The sequence below is a fragment of the Solenopsis invicta genome, chromosome 16, assembly GCF_016802725.1.
Source record: "Solenopsis invicta isolate M01_SB chromosome 16, UNIL_Sinv_3.0, whole genome shotgun sequence".
NCBI lineage: Eukaryota > Metazoa > Arthropoda > Insecta > Hymenoptera > Formicidae > Solenopsis > Solenopsis invicta.
The window spans coordinates 10,908,273-10,930,816 of record NC_052679.1 but is presented as its reverse complement, the minus strand read 5'-3'; the positions used below and the strand labels follow the sequence as shown (position 1 = coordinate 10,930,816).

The window sequence follows — 22,544 nt, the reverse complement described above, 5'->3', positions numbered from 1 at the left end:
CGCGCACGCTCACGCACACACGCACGCTCGTGCGCGCGCACGCACGCACGCACGCACGCACGCACGCACGCACACTCACTCACACGACAAAGAAGATTTGGAGTCGTAAAATACTGCAGAAGTGACGAACCGTAAGGTCCTCATCTCTGCTGTAACGCACGCACGCATGCACACACACCCACACACACGAAGAAGGGTGAGAGAAAAAGAGAGAAAGAGGAATGGGAAGATAGGAGCAGGAAGCATTATCAGATAATTTCCTACATGCAGTCGCCTATTTCCTACTTTCAACTGTCCCTAGGACTCAAACGGCTCAATGCATCAAGTTGGGGCAATGGGAGCTTTTCATCAGAACCATGTAAACTACAAACTTTCAAAGTTTTAATCAAATCCACCGGCACCCATTTTCCATGAGATTTGTGCGTCATTATTATTAATATGTAAAATTTAATTGGAAATAATATTAGTGCAAAGTCCTTTAATCTATTATGTTGTTTTTTAATATGTAGCATCTCAGAAACTAATATCGATCTGCTAAGTCAATGCTCTTATGCTACTCGCTGTAGAGAAGCGTGCAATGTATATGAGCCTGAAAAAGAGACGTTCTCCTTCTATAAGGAAACGTGCGCGAAATGGACAAATTTTCGTTCGCGCTAGGTATGTTTTGCAGTTAACGAATTATAGAAATATCATTAAGAATCAAGAGGTACTTTGATCAAAAAATATTGATTCACTTTTTATGTGTTATTCACACGTATAATTTCAACTTATTAACCAGTGCAGCATGGCAAACTACTTCGGCTGCGTTCGCTTTGGCACTCACAACGCTGTAAGCATCATTTCATCTTTCTTGTTTACAAATATTAAACAAGGATAAATGATGCTCACAAGCGCTGTGAGCGCCAAAGCGAACGAAGCCTTCATAACGTTAGTCTGGCAATCTGTTTGTCCGTCCGTCTATGATATTTTTTAGAAACGACTTAATTTATTTAAACTTTGTTTTTACCAATGGATATCGAAGAGCACCTCAGTTCTATTAAAGTAAAACATTTCTCTAATCAATTGACTCAAGCAAGTTAAATAAAGGGACGGGATCCAATAGTGCACGGTGCGATAGCCCACCAACCAATCATCTTGACTTATCTAACTCAACCAACGGAAAAACTCTATGCATCGGCCGCTGTGAGTGGTGGTGTGCTATCGGTCCCGTGTGTTATCGGAATCTGCCCTGGTATAGTATAAAGAGGTAATAAAGAGGTCAAAAGTCAAGATCAATAAAATGTGTTAACAAAGTTTTTCCAATTACAGCAATTTTTCTACTATTACTATTTTCCGTACTGCTTACAATTGTTGCAAAGAATTTATCATTAAAAATAAATAGTTTTGCTCTGAAAGAAAAAGGCTATTAAATAAAGCGTTTTTTGAGCATCTCCAGATTTTCAATAAAAATTTTTTTTTCCTTGTTTTGTTAACTGTAGTAAACAAAAAATATAATACATATACGAACAAAGCTCCATTTATTACTATAAAAAAGTTTAGTGGATCAAGAGTTACCGATTGAAAAAATATTTCTAATCAATTATTTAAGAAATATTAAGTCTGCTGTTTAATTAAATTCGCGAAAATGTATGAAACTAAATGTTTATAATATCTAGTACATATATCATTTATATTAGTATAATAAATGCAAATTGTAAAAAAATTTTTCTTGTATTTCGTGTATTTTGTTGTGTTTAATAAAATGTTCATAGATTTGTATCTTTTAATTTTTTGAGACACGTGAGTAAATTTCAAAAGTTTAATCACATGAAATTCGCAAAACCCAAAAATAAAAACTCCAGATTCAATATAAGCGTAATATAATTTTTTTTTTATTATTCACAAGCACAATATTGCGTTTTTAATAAAATTTTGCATTTTTAATTATATCTGAGGTCCAGAAAAACCTATGTGTCCCTCTTGCAAAAAGGTTAATCACATTAGTCACTAATAAGCTCTACATTATGTCAAAATTGTGGTTATTATAAAAGTTTTTTCTTGTATTATTTTTTAAGAATACCAAACGTTTAATAGAAAAAAAAAAAAATAAAGAATAACAGGGCTCAAAAAAATAAAATTCAATAACTGTATCAAGGTAATATTTTTTGCAACAAATTCTTTAGCTTTTTCAGAACATCAAAAGGATGACATAAATAATATTAAATTGATTTTTTATTTAATTTTGTAACATTACAGTCTAATTCAATTTAAGAGCTGCGTTTGGAATAAAAACAATAGCGTCTCTGTGAAGTTAGCACCTCATTTTTCTGCACCGCAAGTTTTTATGCAAGTTCTATTTGCACCCTTAATAATTCTAGAGTTCCTGATAGTTATGAGCGTGAAGCTGGCAGCCAGACCTAGCAACCAGCCAGGGACGAATAGGGTGCCGGGGCCCCGTAAATAAAAAGTGATTAGAATTACAAAAAAAACAATTGTTAGCCAATGTTACGCTCAAAGTAATAACAGATACGCCATTATTTCAAAGACAAACCATTGTATTAGTAATAAAATAAAATAAACTAATTATTTAACAGTTAGATATGATAACAGTAAATACCAAAGACAAACGCATACCCGTAGAGAGTCAAAAAAAATCACAGACACATCTCTCAATGAGCATAAAACGACGGAGTAGCGACCGAAGCGATGACGGCCCTTATTGTTTATTTAAAAAATTAATTAACAATTTCACTCAAGTAGCAGCCAAGGCGTACGCATATCCGTAGAGAGTTGAAAAAAATCACAGACACATCTCTCAATGAGCATAAAACGACGGAGTAGCGACCGAAGCGATGACGGCCCTTATTGTTTATTTAAAAAATTAATTAACAATTTCACTGAATAGCAGCCAAAGACGTACGCATATCCGTAGAGAGTTGAAAAAAATCACAGACACATCTCTCAATGAGCATAAAACGACGGAGTAGCGACCGAAGAGATGTCTCTGTGATTTTTTTCAACTCTCTACGGATATGCGTACGCCTTGGCTGCTACTTGAGTGAAATTGTTAATTAATTTTTTAAATAAACAATAAGGGCCGTCATCGCTTCGGTCGCTACTCCGTCGTTTTATGCTCATTGAGAGATGTGTCTGTGATTTTTTTCAACTCTCTACGGATATGCGTACGCATTGGCTGCTACTTGAGTGAAATTGTTAATTAATTTTTTAAATAAACAATAAGGGCCGTCATCGCTTCGGTCGCTACTCCGTCGTTTTATGCTCATTGAGAGATGTGTCTGTGATTTTTTTTGACTCTCTACGGGTATGCGTTTGTCTTTGGTATTTACTGTTATCATATCTAACTGTTAAATAATTAGTTTATTTTATTTTATTACTAATACAATGGTTTATCTTTGAAATAATGGCGTATCTGTTATTACTTTGAGCGTAACATTGGCTAACAATTGTTTTTTTGTAATTCTAATCACTTTTTATTTACGGGGCCCCGGCACCCTATTCGTCCCTGGCTGGCTGCTAGGTCTGGCTGCCAGCTTCACGCTCATCTGATAGTTTATAACAATAGTTCCGCCGAAATAACATTAAAAATGATAATTTGAAAATATGAGGTGCCAACTTCGCGTGGCACCTCAAGTTTAAAAAAAATTGATTTTAACATTGGAATTCTATAGTTCTCAAAGAGTTCTAGAGTTCCCAATAAGTTTAAACTATAGTTCTAGTCATTAAATATTTAAAAAAAAATTTTTAATTTTTTTGTCCGCACTTCAAATTTCAAAAAAATTGTTTTTGACTATGGAATTCTATAGTTCTCAAAGAGTTCTAGAGTTCTCAATAGGTTATATTACCAGTTCCGATCTATATATATATATATATATATATATATATATATATATTTAAACAATTGTTAAACTCGCGGGCTGGCACCGCACTACAAGAGTAAAGTATCATCTTGTTCACAGTTCTGGACGAGTTCTTGGCATTTTTCGATAGTACCGTAATAGTTCTAAAGTGTTCTGTAGTTTCATCAAGAGTTCTCGTCTCTAACCATTTTTTTACTAATTTTTAAACCGCGAGCTGGCACCGCATTACAAGAGTATTTTTCGATAGTTCACCAATAGTTCACCAAATAGTTCACCAAGAGTAAAGACTCTTGCAGTGCGGAACCAGCTCGCGGTTTAAAAATTAATAAAAAAACTAGTTAGAGGCGAGAACTCTTGACGAAACTGTAGAAAGCTTGAGAACTATTGGTGAGCTATCGAAAAATGCTAAGAACTCGTCCAGAACTCTCAACAAGGTAGTACTTTACTCTTGCAGTGCGCTGCCAGCTCGCGGTTTAAAAATTAGTAAAACAATGGTAAGAGGCGAGAACTTTTGACGAAACTACAGAACACTTTAGAACTATTGCGGAACTATCGAAAAATGCCAAGAACTCGTCCAGAACTCTCAACAAGATGGTACTTTACTCTTGTAGTATGGCGCCAGCCCGCGGTTTAACAATTGTTTAAATATATATATATAGGTAATATAACCTGGAACTGGTAATATAACCTATTGAGAACTCTAAAACTCTTCGAAAACTACAGAATTCCATAGTCAAAAACAATTTTTTTGAAATTTGAGGCAGACAAAAAATTTAAATTAAAAAATTTTTTAAAAATATTTAATGACCAGAACTATAGTTTAAACTTATTGGGAACTCTAGAACTCTTCGAGAATTATAGAATTCCAATGTCAAAAACAATTTTTTTTTTTATTTGAGGTGCGGACAAAAAATTTAAATTAAAAAGTTTTTTTTAATATTTAATGACCAGAACTATAGTTTAAACTTATTGGGAACTCTAGAACTCTTCGAGAACGATAGAATTCCAATGTCAAAATAAATTTTTTCGAAACTTGAGGTGCCACGCGAAGTTGGCACCTCATATTTTCAAATTATCATTTTTAATGTTATTTCAGCGGAACTATTGTTATAAACTATCAGGAACTCTAGAACTATTAAGGGTGCAAATAGAACTTGCATAAAAACTTGTGGTGCAGAAAAATGAGGTGCTAACTTCACAGAGACAACAATAGCTCGCAGTTTGAAAGAATTGGAAATTGTATATAAAATCACACAAAAACATTATTTTAGCTAAAATTCTAGCTATGACCATTTAGTAAACATATCAATTATTTGAGATTTTATTAAAAATGTTTTTTTAATTAGTAGCTCATATTATTTAATTAAAAACTACAATCATAAATAAAACAAAACTTTATGCAAATATTTATTATATTTTTTTATTAAGACTATCAAAATATCTTCATTAAAGCTATCAAAATGAAAAAAAAAAAATTTTTTTTCTGGAAATAGGGAAATCACTAAAAAATGGCCTTATAATTGACAGTCCTCCTTTTACAATTGTATTTGTCACCTTGATTTAACAAAGGAAAGCTATGACTAATGCATCACCAATTTTAATAATATTATAGATGTGTAGTATTCACTTGCACATCTACTACAGTAAAGCCGTAAGTCGTGAAAATTGGGCATTCTTGAGAAAATGATGATTAAATATTTTCAATACCCATAGTACCATTACAGAAAAACGATTGTCGAGTCAACGGCATAGTGTCCAGTGTTGGGAAAATTGTCATATTTACAACAGTCTCCAAGCAAAACGGTTTTGTTATTGCTTTTTTTTTGGTTCAGACCTTATAAAAAACTAAAAGCTGTAATGGTACTATAGGTGTTGGAAATATTTAATCATCATTTTCTCGATAATGCCTAATATCCGCAACTTACTGCTTTACTATAGTAAAAATTTGAGTAAATAAACAAGAAAGGAATAAATAGTTAATAATATAAATAATTAATAATACAAAACTTTTTTCTCTTTCTCTTGCAAGCTAATTTCAGGTTTTTAAGATTTGATTTTTTTATTAAAAAAGTACTTTCCACCTTGAAATAAAAGAAAAACTTAGAGCTTACATAAGTCATGGTATAAGGATTAAATTTTCATAGAAATTGAAGTCTACATTTGTCACTATTTGTTCATAGTATGGGGCAAATAGTGACACCGTACAAGGTGAGTGATAACAATTAATCTTTTAAATAAAATGACTTTTATATCATAAGTATATTTATATCATAAGTTAATAATGGCTGTATAATAAAAACATATTATAATTGCAAAACCGATTCGTAACTTGCAAAAAAACAATATAACAATTTAATCAAAATTTTAATTGCTTTTAACCAATTACCATTTTGAGTAATGAGTTTAATTATCCTTTTTCTCTCTGTTTCTCTTTCTATGAATAAAACAACTCTAACCTCCTCTCTATGAAAAATTCAAATCTATATTTGTCACTATTTGCTACAAAAGCTATTTTTTTAAAACTTTAAAACTTTACTGAGAAAAACAAATTTGATATCCAGGTATGCAAATATATCAAATATATCAAAATAGAGGAAAAATGTACTATATAATACAAAATAGGTTAAATGTTGTTCAAAGATTCAGAAATCAATAAAATGTACCTTAAATACCAAAATAAAATCCTGATTTAACTTTGTTTTAACAAAGACAAAATTTTAAGCTTCTTCTTCAGTTATATTTGGCTCTATAGTTTCACTGCTTTTTAGAAAACAGATACTTGAGATATATAATTATGTTTGTATTAATGGTAGGTGATAGAATAGGTATGGGAAAAAAAAAATTTTAATTGTGACTATTTGCCCCCCTCTCCCTTACTAAACATCCATAAAATTTTATTAAAATCGGTGATGCACTGGCGGCCTCATCTAGTAAGTGATATCGTTGAAACTTACATTGCTCATAGAAAGTTTAGGACCTTGTCCAGGTGGAAGAAGTATCAAATCCATCATAAGATAAATCATCACACAGGAGGCGAGGATCAAACCCACTCCGAGAATGGCCATAGTTCTTCTAGTTCTCATCGTTCAAATCTTACTTTAAATTGAATCTGAGGTTAGGTTTCACAGCAGTTGAGAAGACCGAACCAAGCAGTTCGCGCTAATTCCAATGATAGTTCAATGCAGATGGAAAAAATAAATTATTTAGAATACGCTCCTCACTTCAATTTTCTTTAAAAACATCTTTATTCGACGCGTTTTCACTCAAAACGAAAAAATCCGGCCGTCTGTTTCATAAAACAAAATATTGTTGAGGTTGACAACTATTGAGGTTAGGAAACATGTCATACCGACCACGACCATGATAACAAAGACAATAGGTTTGTTCTTCTTGCTTACACTTTGTATACATACACTATAAAGGTGCTTTCCAATTGCTTAACACGTGTTGACACATACGTATGTACGCCGACTTCATAGGACTACACCATGAGTGTGCATTCGCTGCAGGTAATTGGGCGTTTCCGTTGGCATCGTCATCGCGCGAACCGAAACGTCCAATTGCCAGCGGCGAGTGCGCACACTCAGTGGGCACTAATTTTCCCAGTGAAAAACGCTTCTGCTTAACGAAAACAAGCGGTGGTGATTGAGAATCGGGAAGAAGAAAGAACGAATAAAAAAATATATTATCGTCTTGTCTGCAACATCGAAGTTTGGGATCAACACAGGTTTATCGCGGTAAGTGATTCCTACAATTCGGTTTGTTTGGCACTGCGACGGTTGATTTATTTTTATATCTGCTCGATGTGGTAGTCTTTATCACGATTATACTTTCCTCTCATTTTGCGTAATCGCTGGTAATCTCGATCTGTCGCGAATGTCTCGATTTCGCCTGTTACATCACGTATAGGTTAAGAGGCAGAGAAATGTGCTTGAAAATGATTGAAATATCGATTGTTTACTTTTAAAGAAAAAAAAGATTGCTTCCTATACGTTTTGAATTGTATGATTTTTGGGCATGTCTATCCCTAGTAAAGATTTTCGGATAATCAAGGAGACATGATCCTTCTCACCGATTTGACTCAAATTTCGTAATATTGTTTATTTTTATATGTAGAACACGAATATAAAAGAAAAAAGTCATCGCTCTAAAGCAGATAGAAAGTTCTAATGCGTAAAAGAATGACACTTGTGAGGTTAAGAAATCGGTCACACCGATGGCACAGAGATATTAAGAATGTGTAAGTAAACCTATAATAAGACAGCGATATAAAAAAAAAAGATTTATATAAATTTGCATACGTAAAAAACACAATTTTAAAAAATTCCAAAATTACATCTTCTAAAATGCACTTTCAATTTTTAATTTTTTCAGACTCGCAAAAAGATAAAAGTCCAAACTTTAATATCAGACCTTGCCAAAGTTGCTGGAACATGTGATTTATACGTTATGAATTTATGAAAATTGCCAAAAACGCATTTTTTGAGGGTTTAATTCTTGGAAATTTATGTAAGAGAATTTTTGTGATTATATTTGTATTCAGTGCATCCTGTTTATCAAAGAATGCTTCTTCATGACAAATATGCAAGAAATTTGTTATATAGTGTCATTTTTATCTTCACACACAAGACCAGTAATTTTTTATAAAAAAATTTTTGCGTACAAAAAATTCTGGCAAAATTATGTATATTTTGACATAGGAAGAATATTCAGTAAAATTTTCAGCCTCTTAAATACTTTCTAAGAACCTAAATTGTTTGCAAGTTTGCTTTTTTTTCAACTTGTTCTTTATTTCTTTGTAATAATTAGTTTTATAGGAGGTTGTTTGATTTTGAGTGGTTTGTGTACTCTTAACACTAGAACTACAGTAAAATTTCTCTACTTAAAACCACAGCAGAAGTCAATTTGACCGCTCATTAAAAATTAGCATTTAAATTATTATAATTGTAATAATAATTATCAAGTACATACCCCGATATTAAGCGGGCATTTAAATAAATAAATTATCTTTATTTAATTGTTTATGTAACTACAAAACATGGAGCGCTACAGTCTTAAGAGCAATTGGCTCGGCCGTCGAGTCTCGAGTAGTAGTGAGGAGAGAGTAGGCGTTGCCTCAGAAATCGATTCGAAATGTGCATTTTATTGCGAGCACTGCCTAGTGCATACATGTACCAAATGAGGGCGAAATCGTGGAAGAAGAGGAATAACTACACCGCTTAACGACTCAATTCCTATTGGCTAACAAACGCTCAATTTTTGCATTGGTCAATTAGACCGCAACCGTTGTTATAGGTATATCCTTGTAAAAAAAAAATTTAGTTGCATTAATTAAGGTACTTAAGCTGAATAAGGCCCAGAACTAAATAAGACCCACTTTTAAATTTACCATTTAAAAACTCGCTTTATGTTTGAAATACATGCTTAAAAGATATGTCATAGGAAGTAGATAAAGACTGAATAGGAAATTAATACCGCTGGCAACACGTTTATTCAGTGCAACGAAAGCTTGTAACAAAGTGGGTAAATCAGTCGTTTTTATAAAAATGTGTTGTAAATTTAATAAGTATACATTATTTTATGGTTTATTACAATATATTATAATATTATTCAACTTTCTAACTATAGGAAAAAACAAATGTATATCAATTTTTTGGAATAAATATACTTTTTTATAAATAATGTATTAAGAAATAAGGCCCACTTGTACATTGATTGTTATAGCCATTGTCATTTGTTTATTATGTATGTGGCTTGCAGCAGAAAATAACGATTTTCAATGATACTACCCAGATAGCCAAACGTGAATACTCAATCTAAATCAAATAATTGCAGAAATTAAGTTGCTCGTCAATTGCTATTATGTTGCCTATAATTTAATTAAACAAAAATGTTTTTCTTAATTCAGTATTAATATGCTGAGTTTTATTGTCAAACAACGGTAGAACAATTGTTGCAACCAATGTTTATAGCAATCTGATAGCAATATGTGAACAACGATTATCATTCATAAGTTGTGAGCAATGTGTCGGCAACCGAATAATAATATAAAGTTAACAGAAACATGCGAGTATTACTTTTATTCATAAGTTGTGAGCAACATGTCGGCAACCGAATAGCAACTCTACTATAATAATAGGCCTGTTCGTGTTGCTGCCCTTTTTGAATTAATTTTTTTGTCGTCTCTTACGATCAAATATATATTTATCTCATCTCGAGTGCAAAAATTTTTGGGGATTTCAAGCAACTCAAACAAACCTATTAATTGCTGAAAAGTTTTCAGCATTTAGTTGACAATGATGTGCATTATTATTGAGTGAGAGAAGTGCACGTAAACGCCAGTACTTAAACGACCAACTCAAGCGAAGCATACTTGCGTATGCATCGCCTAACCTACTTTTTTACTCTTATTATGAATGTACATCATTTGTCGTTGTGTGTTTCAAAAACTAGTGAAAATTCAAAATGGCCCAGTGTCAGCAATGCATTTTCGACTTTTAGCAGCCACACTAGTAGCATGGAAGAGGAAGACTAGTACGTATGTAGTGGGCACTTCGCGTATATGTGTAGAAGCCGCGTGTCGCGCGCGGAGGGATACCGATTCCGTCGGTGTGCGTATATACAGTCATGAGCTAAAAGGTTGCAACACTTTTTTATGATGAGTTTTGGAACATAGTTTTGCTCTTAACTCACTAAGCGCTCACCGATCTGCTCTATCTGTTGAACATAAGTCTTGATATGACACAGATTTTGTAACAAGATCTATATGGTATTTATAGAAGGGATATGAAAAGGATTAAAAATCTTTTTACCTGTTGTTTATAACATGATGGCAATTTAAAAACACAACATGTTGCACGTCAGTTGTTCACAAATTGCTGAAAATTGTTGTCATCAGATTGCCGACGAATTTTCTACAAGTTTCTTGCATTGTCTGCAATCTAAGGGCAACCTTACAGCAACACTTGTTTCCTACTCATTGTTTAGATTTTAAGGATTCCTGACGTGTTGCGCGCCAGTTGCCGGCAAGTTGCTGAAAATTGAGTTTAAAGTCTATTGCCAATAGATTGTTGAAAACTTGCCATTATTATATTTTGAAAATTATTACTGACAAAAACATACTGAAAAGAGGATACCCCCTTCTGTTGCTTTGCTGACAACTTATGAGCGATATTTGTAGCAAGTTGCCGACAATTTGCAATCATTTGGCTATCTGGGTAACTTTCCATAAGCTAAAATTGCACTAAAATATCGAGAATTTCTTATAGTTAAAATATTAATTATAGACAAAATTAAAAATAATTGTGATGTTTTACTAGTATAATAGAGCTTAAAAGATTTCGTATTTGTGATTAATAATTATTTTAATAGTGAATTGAAAAATAATATTTAATTTTTTTGTTATTTTTAATTTATTTTTAATTTGGGCCTTATTAAAAGCACAAGAATTTAATAAGGTCCAATGTCAGAGTTTAAAAACATTTCTTTTTTGTTTACTTAAAAGTTGCCACTCTAGTTGGGTTGAGAGCTGAGGGTATCCTTGAAATAATCCGTCCATACACGGAGTTGCTCTTCGGTAGAGCAAGGCAGTTCACCGTTTTTGTTTTTGACGGGTTGGACTTGGGCAAAGTTTTTGTTAGCTAGATTTGATGATTCTGTACAGTTTCCTGGTGTTTTTTGTCTCAGCAGCTGCTTGGGCCCTCTTTTCCAGTTCTTTGACTCTTTTCCGTTTGTCATGACGCGCTTCACGCGTAATATCTTTGTTTACCCGCGTATAAGTTGCAAGTAGCCGGTTGCGTTCAATGTCCGAATGAGCTTGGTTGATTCTCGCTTTAAGTTTTTTCCGTTCTTCAATTAGTTGCCAAGTGTCCTCAGAGATCTATGATTTTCTTCCTTTATGTAGTTTGCCAAGAACAACGCTGCTGGTTTTGTGAAGGATGTTCGTTATTTTCTTCCACGATGTTGAGGGGGTTAGGCCATCTTTGTCTCTTTTACTCAACTTTTCCTCGAGTGTACTGTTGAAGCTTTCTAGGACATGTGGATTGGCAAGCCGATGTAGGTTGTATTTGAGTCTCTTATTGTTAGCGTTTGTTTTTTTGTTTAGCCGCAAATTTTAGTTTGAGTATCCCAATAAGTAGGTGATGGTTACTAGCTTTGTCCGCACCACGTTTGTTACGTACATCTAGTAACGATCCTCGTCATGATAGCAATATGATCGATTTGGTTGAAGGTATGTTTATTCGGTGAGACCTAGGTTTATGTATGGAGGATTTATGGGGGAAGGTAGTTCCACCTATAACCAAACTGTGATTTGAACAGGTTTTGACGAGCTCTCCGTTGTTATTCATTGCACCTAGACCATGTTTTCCCATCACCTGTTCACAACCGTCATTGTTATTGCCGACTTTAGCATTTAGGTCTCCTATCAGGATTATAATATCGGAGTTTTTCACGGCGCTCAATGTTGCAGCGGGGGAGGAGTAAAACTCCTCTTTTTCTTCCGGCGTGGCCATTTTCGTTGAAGCATAGCATTGTATAAAAGTGATAGGTCTTGCACGTGTTGCGAATCTCGCTGTGATCAGGTTAGGCGATACCGGTTTTCAATCTAAGAGGCTCTTTTTTGAAAACAGAATGCTAACCCCTTGTTTGTGGTTCTCGTCTTCCGGTTTATCTGAGTAGACCAGAATCTCTCCGGTGGCGGCGCACACTGTGACCAAATCGATTTTAGCCGGCCAAACTTCTAAACATCGCAAATTATTTATATTTCACCATTTATGGTAAAATGGTTCAATTATATTTTTAGAAACATTTGGTGAAAATATGTGCAAAATGAAAATTTTTTTTAAATTAGTATAACCCAGGGCTAGGACAACGGGGACGTTGGAAGATATGTAGTCCCATTTTTAAAAAATTTTTTATTTCTTTGTGCATTTTATTTATTTTGTATTTTTTCCCGTTTTATTTTGTTGTTTTTAAAGATATTTTGACTATACAATGTAAGCTAAAAGTTATTGAAATTAAAAACCTGAAAGTTTTGTAGGTTTCTTAGGGTAGGTTTATTCTTTTTCGTTTCAATTTTTTTGTAATCAACATAATTTTGATCGCGAATATCTGAATTTTGACCATGAAACTAGCTGCAAAAAAGAAAACAACGAAAATTTTGATTCATAATAATTTTTAAAACATAAATGATTATATTTTGTTATATTTTTAAATAAATAATTTTTTAAGTGACGAGTAGGTAGATCTAAATGAATATTTACATATTAGAGTATTATTAATGAATGTGAACATTTTGATTTAATTTGTTTTATATGACAATTTATATTACAATTTTGCATGAAAATCAAAAGTAAACAAAAATTTAAATAACTTTTAATTCAATAAAAGTATTGTGTTCACATTTTACACAATTACTCAAACGTAATAAGAAAACAATTTATAAAATTTTTATATTTTTGGTAATGTTATGAAAAATAACACATATATCCTTAAATTTCATTATTGCTGACATCGCTTTCATTACCGCTGCCGCTTTCATTATAACTAGGTTCTTCCAGGTTACGAACATTGGGTTTCAAAAGATTCAAGACGTCTTTACAAATATCTGAATTTTGGCCCTGAAACCAGCTGCAAAGAAAGAAACAACGAAAATTTTGATTTATGATCATTTTTTAAAACAAAAATGATTATATTTTGTTACAGTTTTAAATAAATATTTTTTTAAGTAACGAGTAGATAGAGCTAAATGAAGATTTATATATTAGAATATTATTAATATATGTGAAAATTTTGATTTTACATGAGAATTTATTTGATATTACAATGTTGCATAAAAATCAAAGTAAACAAAAAATTAAATAAAATTTAAATCAATAAAGGAATTGTGTTCACATTTTACACAAATACTCAAACGTAATAAGAGAACAATCTATGAAATTTTTATATTTTTAGTAATGAGATATAACACGTACATCCTTAAATTTCATTATCCCTGATGTTATCGCTTTTATTACCGCTGTTGATGCCGCTTTCAGTATAATAAGGTTCTTCCTGGTTAAAAACATCCGGTTTCAAGAGATTTAAGATATCTTTGGAAAGTGGCTTATATTTTTTAGAAGAAAGTCGTCTTTTTTTTTAGAGACTTAATATAAAGATTCGATGGAACCAGTAACCTTTTAAATAAGTCTTCATTCGTTGCAAGTCTGGAGCATTTTTGTGTGTTATGTTCTCGGAAATACCAACAATCTTTATTTCTCGCCTCTTGAGCTTCTTCAGAAAGAAGTCCTAGAGGGAGAATAGCGGTTGATACAATAATTTTACCATAGTCAAGCAATTTATGGATTGTAGGAGGCATTGGATACCAATAAAGTTTTCTATACAATTCAGCAGTTTCTTGGCAATATTTGCCGAATTTCGTCGAGTTGATTTTCAATCCTAAAGAAATTGCTTTTAATAATATTGATAATCGATAGATAAGATTTTTATCAACTCCAATTATTTCACTCACTAATGCTGGCTTTTCAAAGAATCTACGGGCACTATTGCCGTTGTTTGTGTTTCCATATCCTTGCTTCGGGACATCTACAATAAATCCCAGTCGCTGATGAAGCTGTTCTTGAATGTATTGTTTTTGTTTTTGGAATTCTTTAAGTTTACCCACGATACGCCATTTTTTTACAATTATTCTATATGAAAGATGAAGCAGGAACTCGAAGCATCTGATTTAACAATGAAGAGGAGAAATTCCAAACGAAAGCGCAGATTCATTGATACGATGAGTAGATGTGTCAAACTTTTTGAGCTCAGTCGGTTTTGCCTTGCAAATGTAGCATGTTATACTAGAAGTATCTGTCAATGCGTTCCATACTTTTCCGTCGGCCATAGTTAATACCAAGTTAAAATGGATTGTGATTTCGGAGGGCTCTGTCAATTTTAGTGGAATTAATTGATTTATCTGTGAAGTGACGTATTTTTCTTCAGATTTGATAACAGCCGTAGTTTCTTTTAAAAATTGAAAACGCAACGGTCGATAACATCTTACCGAAGGACGAGAATTAATCTACAGTACGAACGTGTTTTCATTTTGAGATCTAAGCTGCAATGGCGAGCAAAGTCGCAAAAAAATTCTCATCTGAAATTTTTGAAGCAGTAGACGCGTTTTGCTTGTATTGTGACTGTCCAGATGAGCCATCAAAGCCCTACTTTACGATAAGTTTGAGATGTATCCGATGAAATTAAAACTGGATTACATGTTTGAATTAAACGAGAATCAGTATGGTTTAGAAGAGATTGCAAAGAAACTTCTGCACGATCACCCGTAATTTCAAATGTGTCAGGATAACAGCGTTTTTTTGCTTCGATTACACATTTATAGCTGGAATATATCCCATTTCTTTAATCTGTAAACGAATCAAATTATACTGTGATGTCGTAAATTTTCCTTTTATTGTCATTGATAATGCTTGATTGTCTGAATATTGACTTTTTTTAGGTTGTTTTGGAATGGATCCAGAAGACACAATATCTGAAACAAAGTTAGCCACCTTCCTCTTGCCCGCAATACGCAAACCCATAGCTGTTGTTGAAGTAATTTCTTCTAAACAATGAGACGATAATAATTCCGAACATTTGTGTTTTTTTGTTCTTTCGCTTGCATCATGGAAGGAAATATGCGGACGTCCACTTTTTTTTAGAAACAATAGGCCTCTCAGTATTAGTTTTATTTGTAGAGAAAGAAAGAAGTGAATCTGGAATGATGAATTCCTTATCGAGCCAGGCCTTAGACTTTTTGATGAACTCACAAGGGAAGGATCAAGTGAGTCACCCTGGGATTTCGATCCCAATTTTTTTAGTTATTCTGGAGACGAAAAAAAAGTTTACGTCTCCTGGCGTTTGGTCGAATAGGCCTTAGTTTCGAAATAATAAATTTGTGAAAATTGACCATAGCGCGGTGCGCCATATGAGCCTTCCCGGTAACTGTTTTCCCAACCAGTGCAGTCGACTTCGTGCGTTAGATGTTTGCTTCACAATTGTAAGATCCAGGTTTTTTTTTTTTAATAAGTGTATTTATTTATCTTGCGTGCGAACATCGTACGCACATTCCAGCATCCAAATCTAGTCCGAGTTTTTATAGCAAAGGTCGTCAACGCATGGACAGTCCGGCAATTCGTAGAAGTTTCAGATTAGATCTCGGACATACGGGTTATTAGTCCATAGTATCCAAAGTTTGGTCATGGGGCTGCCATGTTAAAGCACCTAGCAAGCTTGTTTGCTCCATCTTTTGTATGCTCTGACTCGGTTTCCCGCTGGAGTTAAAACCCTAACCTTCCACCAAGTTGCTCAAATTATCAGGGGGTACCCGTCTTCGCACTTCTAGGAGGTGAGAGTAGGAATTTAGCTGGAGAGGCTGACTGATACTAGCTTGAGATAGCATCATATGATCGCATCCGACTTCTTAACCGACATAACGATGCCCTCAACCCATGTTGGGCCTCTATTCCGGATATAGGGAATAACGAAGTATTTTTTAGTAATTTGCTTCAGATCAATAAAAAATAGAGAACACTTTTAAAATATTCAAAATTACACATTATTTAGATCGCTGTAAATCTGTGAAAAATTATTGTAGAAAGAAAACTAAAAAATCATTTTGGAGCTTGAAATCTTTAGTTTTGAGATTGACAACTCTTCAAACAATTTACAGATTGTTTAAGAAGATGCGCAGATTCAAATGGGGATGTGTCAAACTCAGAATTTTTTACGAATTTTGCAAAGCTCCATAGCGTGAAATAAAAATTTCACGCAAATGTGGTTTACAGCATTCGAAAGCGTGACTCTTTACCTTTAATTTGCGTACTTGTTGAGCGTTATACGACTTTGTTTTACTGACAAGGAAAGCAACAGAGGTATCCTCCTCCAGTTTTGACTGTCGTTTGTTGACGACGGAATGTCATGATGTTGTTGACATGAGTCAAGCTTGATGTACGGACGCGAGTTTGCGTCTCTCTGTATTAAATAAAACTGTTCTCTTTAGAACCCAAAAGAGAGTGTTATTGAAGCAATAGCGAATAAGAGAGTGCGCCGTGAGTGATATGAGTGAGTGCGCGTCGCGGTTGTAACAATATCAACAATGTATATAGACAAAACAATCAGCAAGTTCCGCATACATTAATAAGTAATAGGAATGTCGAAACATAACTTTATTATACATCGTTGAATTCGTAATAAAATAAACTTTATTATGCTTATGAAGAGAAATAAAAATAAAAAAAAAACAAGATAAGTGGTGGTGGAAAAATATAAAAAAAATATTTTAAATATTTTCCTTTATCACTAGGTCCTAGTTTACACCGAGCACTTGACACGCGTACTAACTCGTAACTTTCTATTAAATTATCTTACTTTCGACGATGCGTGTATACATGATACATATATTTAATTATCTCAATTCATATTGTACCAGCTTAGTATACTATTCTTTAAATTCATTGCTGAAATTGAGATAATTAACAGAAAATTACTAGTTAGTACGTGTGTCAAGTGCTCGGTGTAAACTAGGCCTATTATAAAGTACTCTTGAAGCCATTCAACTTTTAATTAGAACATATTTCTCTATCTCTCATAGTTTCAACGATATACGCTTCAAAAGAAAAATTTTCTTTCAAGGGGTGTTTTATCCCCTAAAAGTAAAAGCAAGTACGTATAAAAAATACTTGTCTCTTATTTTTATCTGTACTACAACGTATCAAAGGCTCGTCAAAAGGGGACACTTCCACAGTACACGGACGGATGCACGTACCATGCGTTATAGAGTGGTTTTTAATTATTTTTAGAAAATGGAAATGTCGCAACATAACTTTGTCATATACCGTTAAATGCGTAATAAAATAAGCTTTATTTTGCTTATAAAAAGAAATAAATATTTTGAAAAAAAATAGGTAAGTGATGAGGGGAAAGTATAAAAAAAATTTTTTTTAATTTTTTCTTAACTTTGTTATAAAGTACTCTTCAAATTATTTAACTTTTTATTTCAACATTTTTCTCTATCCCTTATAAGTTTCGACAATATACGCTTTACAAAAAAACTGATTTGTTTCCAAGGGGTATTTTACCCCCTAAAAGTGAAAACGGGTGCGTATAAAAAAAATACGTATCTCTTATTTTTATCTGTACTACAACATATTAAAGGCTTGTCAATATCGGAAGAGGACATCTCTGTCGTTTTTCTTGTGAGTTATTCAACACTGAAGCAAAAATGACTTTTTTTGCTTCAATTATCTAAGTTGATTTTTTTCGATTATTTAAGTTGATTTTTCTTAAAGATTCTTTTACATTAAGAAATGAAGTAGGAAATTCAAGAAAGATTTAAAAAAATCAAAAATTTTGCTAATGCATGAAAAATTTTTCATAATGCAATAGAACATCAAAAATATCATGGATTATTTTTTACTTAAATTATTTTAAAGGGTTTTTTTTAATTTTCAACTTCATGTTAATTTGAAAGGCAAAAATTTGAAACTTCGTAGATTTATTTAAATGTGCAAAATTTTTATTGTTTTAAATCTTTCTTGAATTTTTTACTTTATTTTATAATGTAAAAGAAACTTTGAGAAAAATTAACTTAAATAATCAAAAGGTTTCGCCCTTTAAAATAAGCCCAAAAAGATTATTTTATAATTTTTTTTCACAAAGTTGAAATATTGATTTCAACAAAAATTAAGTGAGCATTTAATCGCAAAATTAAAAGATTATCTAGAGTTACTCTCCAAAAGATTGTGTAACATTGACAAAAATGATAAATCATAATAAAATTTTTCAAAATGCATTTTACAGCTTAATGTTTCTACAAACTTTTTATATTGATTTTGAAAACATAAATTGATCTCTTAAAAATCTATACGGATACAAATAAAGACGCGACAATTTTTATTATGAACTTTGCGAGTTTATTCGACGTGAATTATAAATCGCACACAAATGCAGTTTACAGCGTTCGAAAGTGTAAAACTTTATCTTTAATTTGCGTACTTGTTGAACATAATACGATTTTTATTCACCGAGTTATTCAACATTGAACAAAAGAGGCCATTTTTGCTTCAGTGTTGAATAACTCAGTGAAAAAAAGTTGTACAACGTTCAACAAGTACGCAACAAATTAAAGATAAAGAATTTCGCTTTTGAATGCTGTAAATTGCATTTGCTTGTAATTTTTATTTTACGGCGTGGAGCTTTGCAAAGTTTGTAAAAAATTTTGAGTCTAACGCATTCTTATTTGAATCCGCATAACTTCGTGAACAATCTATAAATCGTTTGATGAATTATTATTCTCGAAACTAAAGATTTCAAGCTTCAAAATGCTTTTTTAGTTTTTTTTCTACGATAATTTTTCACAGAATTACAACGATCTGAATATTGTGTAATTTTGAGCGTTTTAAAGTATTGCCTATTCTTTGTTGTGTAGTGTATAAAAATCTTGTATCGCTATTGTTTTCTCATGTCTTCCATCTTAAAAAAATTTTAGGAAGCAAAAGCACAGAGGGCCAGGCTCATAAGTATGAGGGATAAAATCTAATCGTTAGAAATAGCATGAATGATCTATGTGAGCTATTGCAGGATTAATAGGAAAAGGGACAGAGGCAATAGAGGGATAATAAAATTTTAGGTGCAAGTATAGAGGAGTAGGTGGTATTATGAGCCATATCTATATACTTATAAGTACTATGTTTATATTATCTTCATTTAATAAAAATTTTAGTAATTATGGAATGATTTATTTAGTAATAGCCTGCTGTTGTGTAGTGACGCTAATATATCAATAGCCTACATTTATAAGACACTTGTACTTAGGAGCATTTAGAAACTTTTTCAAAGTACATTTTAATATTTACATATACTTTCCCATTCTTTTTAAACTTAAATATTGTCATGCAATATATGTACACTCAAGTGTTTTTTTTTGTTATTTAGCTTTTTATTTGCCTGTACATATTTCGAGTTATACAAAGCTAAACATGGTGGGCCTTTATGTATACTCATGTTTTAATACTGTTTTTTTTCAAAGTTATTTGATAAATTGATTATAATTTTCTTGCTAATCTATAGTTTATATTATATGTATTATAGAATTTCTATACCACAGTCTATATGCGGAAGGCTTATGTGTACATATGTATATACATTTATACATATTCTACAAATTTTTTTATTTTGAATAATTTTATAGTAAAACACTGTGTTTTTTTTATAAATTAAAACCAACTATTTTAAATTTATTCTTGTGATGAGCTGTATTATCATTGTATTTCTCTTCAATCTATTATGCAGTATCATTATAGTTTTGCAAATAATATTTACTATAATAAGTAACTATCATAATTTTGAGTCTAGAATTGAACAGTTTGATGAATATAATTGCTAAGTTTTTAATTTAAATATTGATTATTAAAATTATTTAAAATGTAATTGTGTGATACCACTTGCTTCTCTATTATTCGAAATAACAGTTTACAAATAACTATTACTTAACTTTTCTTGTTATAGTACTTTTGATCCGCGAATTTAGGGATACCCTATATGTCTTTTTAAGTTTAAGATATGGATGGATATGTGTGAGAAATACTGTAAACCAAATATCTTCTTGGCAAAAAAGCTGAAATTCTATTCTACTTTTTTCATTTAGTCTGTTCTTTTTGGTTAACCTACACAGCTCATGTTTTTTTCTTTTTTCTCCAACATGAAAACAAGGAAGAAAGATGAACCGTGCAAAAAGTTCAGCTAAAAACAGACCCATTATTTTTCTCTGCTTTAGCACACCGTTTCGCGGAAGCCCAAAGGAATGGCCGAGGAGGACAAAGCCGTTCCTTCGTCCATGACCCAGTGTTACGAGAACTATATCATAGTCGATGTGGGTGCCAATCTGACGAACAAGAAATACAGTCGGGACCTAGATAGTGTGATACAGAGAGCGAAGGACGCCGGCGTGCAAAAAATCATGGTGACTGGCACCAGCATTCGTTCTAGCAAGGAGGCGCTGAGGCTAACCAGAATATATCCTGGGACACTCTACTCGACCGCCGGTGTGCATCCACACGATGCCAAATCCTGGGAGGAGCCCAATACCCTGCGCGAATTGGAGAGCATAGCCGGCAATCCTGAGTGCGTGGCGATCGGGGAGTGTGGCTTGGACTATAGCCGCGATTTTTCAACGCCGGAAGTGCAGCGCGCTGTGTTTCACAAGCAGATAGAACTGGCCTGTACATTGAACAAGCCATTGGTGATACACGAGAGGGGCGCGCAGAAGGACGTGCTGGAGATCCTTGGTCAATACAAAAACCGTCTGCCGTCCGTCTTGATTCATTCCTTTATTGGCACTGCGGAGGAGGCGCAAGTCTATCTAGATCAGGGATTCTATTTGGGCATTACAGGCTACCTGTGCAAAGATAAGTCTGACAGTGGAGTGAGACAGTTGCTGGAGGGCGGACGAGCGCCGTTAGACAAGATTCTAGTGGAAACCGATGCACCATTCATGTATCCGAACACCAGAGCCAGCAAATTACCCGTACACGTAAAGGACGCTCTAACCGAACGATCTATGACATTTCTTCAACGTTACTGCACTTTTCAACGTAACGAGCCATGTGCCTTGCCAGCGATCGTGGAAATGGTAGCGGCATTTATGCGAGTCACACCAGAACAAGTCGCGCTGGCTACTGCTTTTAATGCTCTGAAATTGTTTGGCTTGAATCAATGATAATAATTTACTTGGATCTCAAAGAGTTGTGCATAAGATGGGTGCTAATAGGTGCTATATAACAATTGAATTAGATTTTTAAATAATAAATTAAGAGATGTGCAAATCAAGATTTTTTTTACACCGAATTGAATCGAATCCCATCTCTTTTCGAATTCGAATCGACAAAATTTTACCAGAATTGCATCAAATCAGGGAAACGCAACTTTTTTAATTAATATAACTATTATAAATTGATTTTTAACAGAGAGATAATGAAAAAAGATTTTGATGAGAAAAATAATATATTATTTACACAATATAAATTTATTTTAAAGTAAATATATAGGTGTATTTAAATTAGGGTTGAGCAAGTTAGTTTTTTTATTAATTAAAGTTAAATTAAAAATTATAATTATGTATAAATTATAATTTTTTTAATTGACGCTTAAAATTAAGAATAAGTATGATAATTTGAGACATACTATATATTTTATATTTTACTTATAAATGAAGTTTACATGAAATAATGAAGAAGTATAGTTTTCTAAAAAGAAATTTTAACAATAATATAAACATATTTGTAATTATGTATCATGTAGAAAATTACAAATATTTTTTTAATAGAACCAATAGAAGTACTATTTTAAAAATTTGTAGTGCTTAAGTTTTTTATCATTACAATTGCTAGTGAAAGACTTGCCCCCCCTCCCCTTTTTTTTTAGTGAGATTGCAACGGACACGAAAGCCAATTATCTAATATTTAAGGGGATACTAAAGTACGAATTACCGACATTAAATTAGTGCAAATCTTTGAATTAGCTTTAAGAATTACTAAATCTATTTACAGACTTGAAAAACACGTAAAAGAGAAAACGTAATGATACATTTTACAAGAAAATTGAACAGAAAGTTAAAAATTTATTTGTACAGTTGTTACTTAAGATTAATTTTAT

The 22,544-nt window shown here is 32.7% G+C and overlaps 2 protein-coding genes across 7 annotated transcripts in view; one reads left to right on the top strand and one right to left on the bottom strand.

Annotated features, from left to right (window-relative positions):
- LOC105198479 (alpha-mannosidase 2) overlaps positions 1-7,335 on the bottom strand; it is a 94,089-nt gene extending 86,754 nt beyond the window's left edge. For 2 of the 3 annotated variants that reach the window (XM_039458991.1, XM_039458990.1), the window contains exon 1: positions 6,812-7,335. In XM_039458991.1, coding sequence (XP_039314925.1) covers positions 6,812-6,940 — 129 coding nt within the window. In that variant the 5' untranslated portion in view covers positions 6,941-7,335. The remainder of the gene's footprint in view (positions 1-6,811) is intronic. The other variant, XM_011165191.3, reaches the window with a different exon arrangement.
- A 107-nt stretch (positions 7,336-7,442) lies between these two features.
- Positions 7,443-21,719, top strand: LOC105198481 (3'-5' ssDNA/RNA exonuclease TatD). Of its 4 annotated transcripts, XM_039458992.1 has the most exons (4): positions 7,450-7,594; positions 7,974-8,097; positions 8,232-8,366; positions 20,668-21,719. In XM_039458992.1, the coding sequence occupies exon 4, from the start codon at positions 20,695-20,697 to the stop codon at positions 21,607-21,609; it is 915 nt and encodes a 304-aa protein (XP_039314926.1). In that variant the 5' UTR covers positions 7,450-7,594; positions 7,974-8,097; positions 8,232-8,366; positions 20,668-20,694; the 3' UTR covers positions 21,610-21,719. The 4 variants fall into 4 exon arrangements, with proteins under 4 accessions (XP_011163495.1, XP_039314926.1, XP_011163496.1 ...); XM_011165194.3 differs by lacking the exon at positions 8,232-8,366; XM_011165193.3 differs by lacking the exons at positions 7,974-8,097; positions 8,232-8,366 and having other exon boundaries at positions 7,443-7,594.
- The last annotated feature ends 825 nt before the right edge of the window (positions 21,720-22,544 follow it).

What these genes read in the sequence shown, in the direction of transcription:
- LOC105198481 (XM_011165193.3), top strand. Translation starts at nt 20,695, where the DNA reads ATGGCCGAGGAGGACAAAGCCGTTCCTTCGTCCATGACCCAGTGTTAC.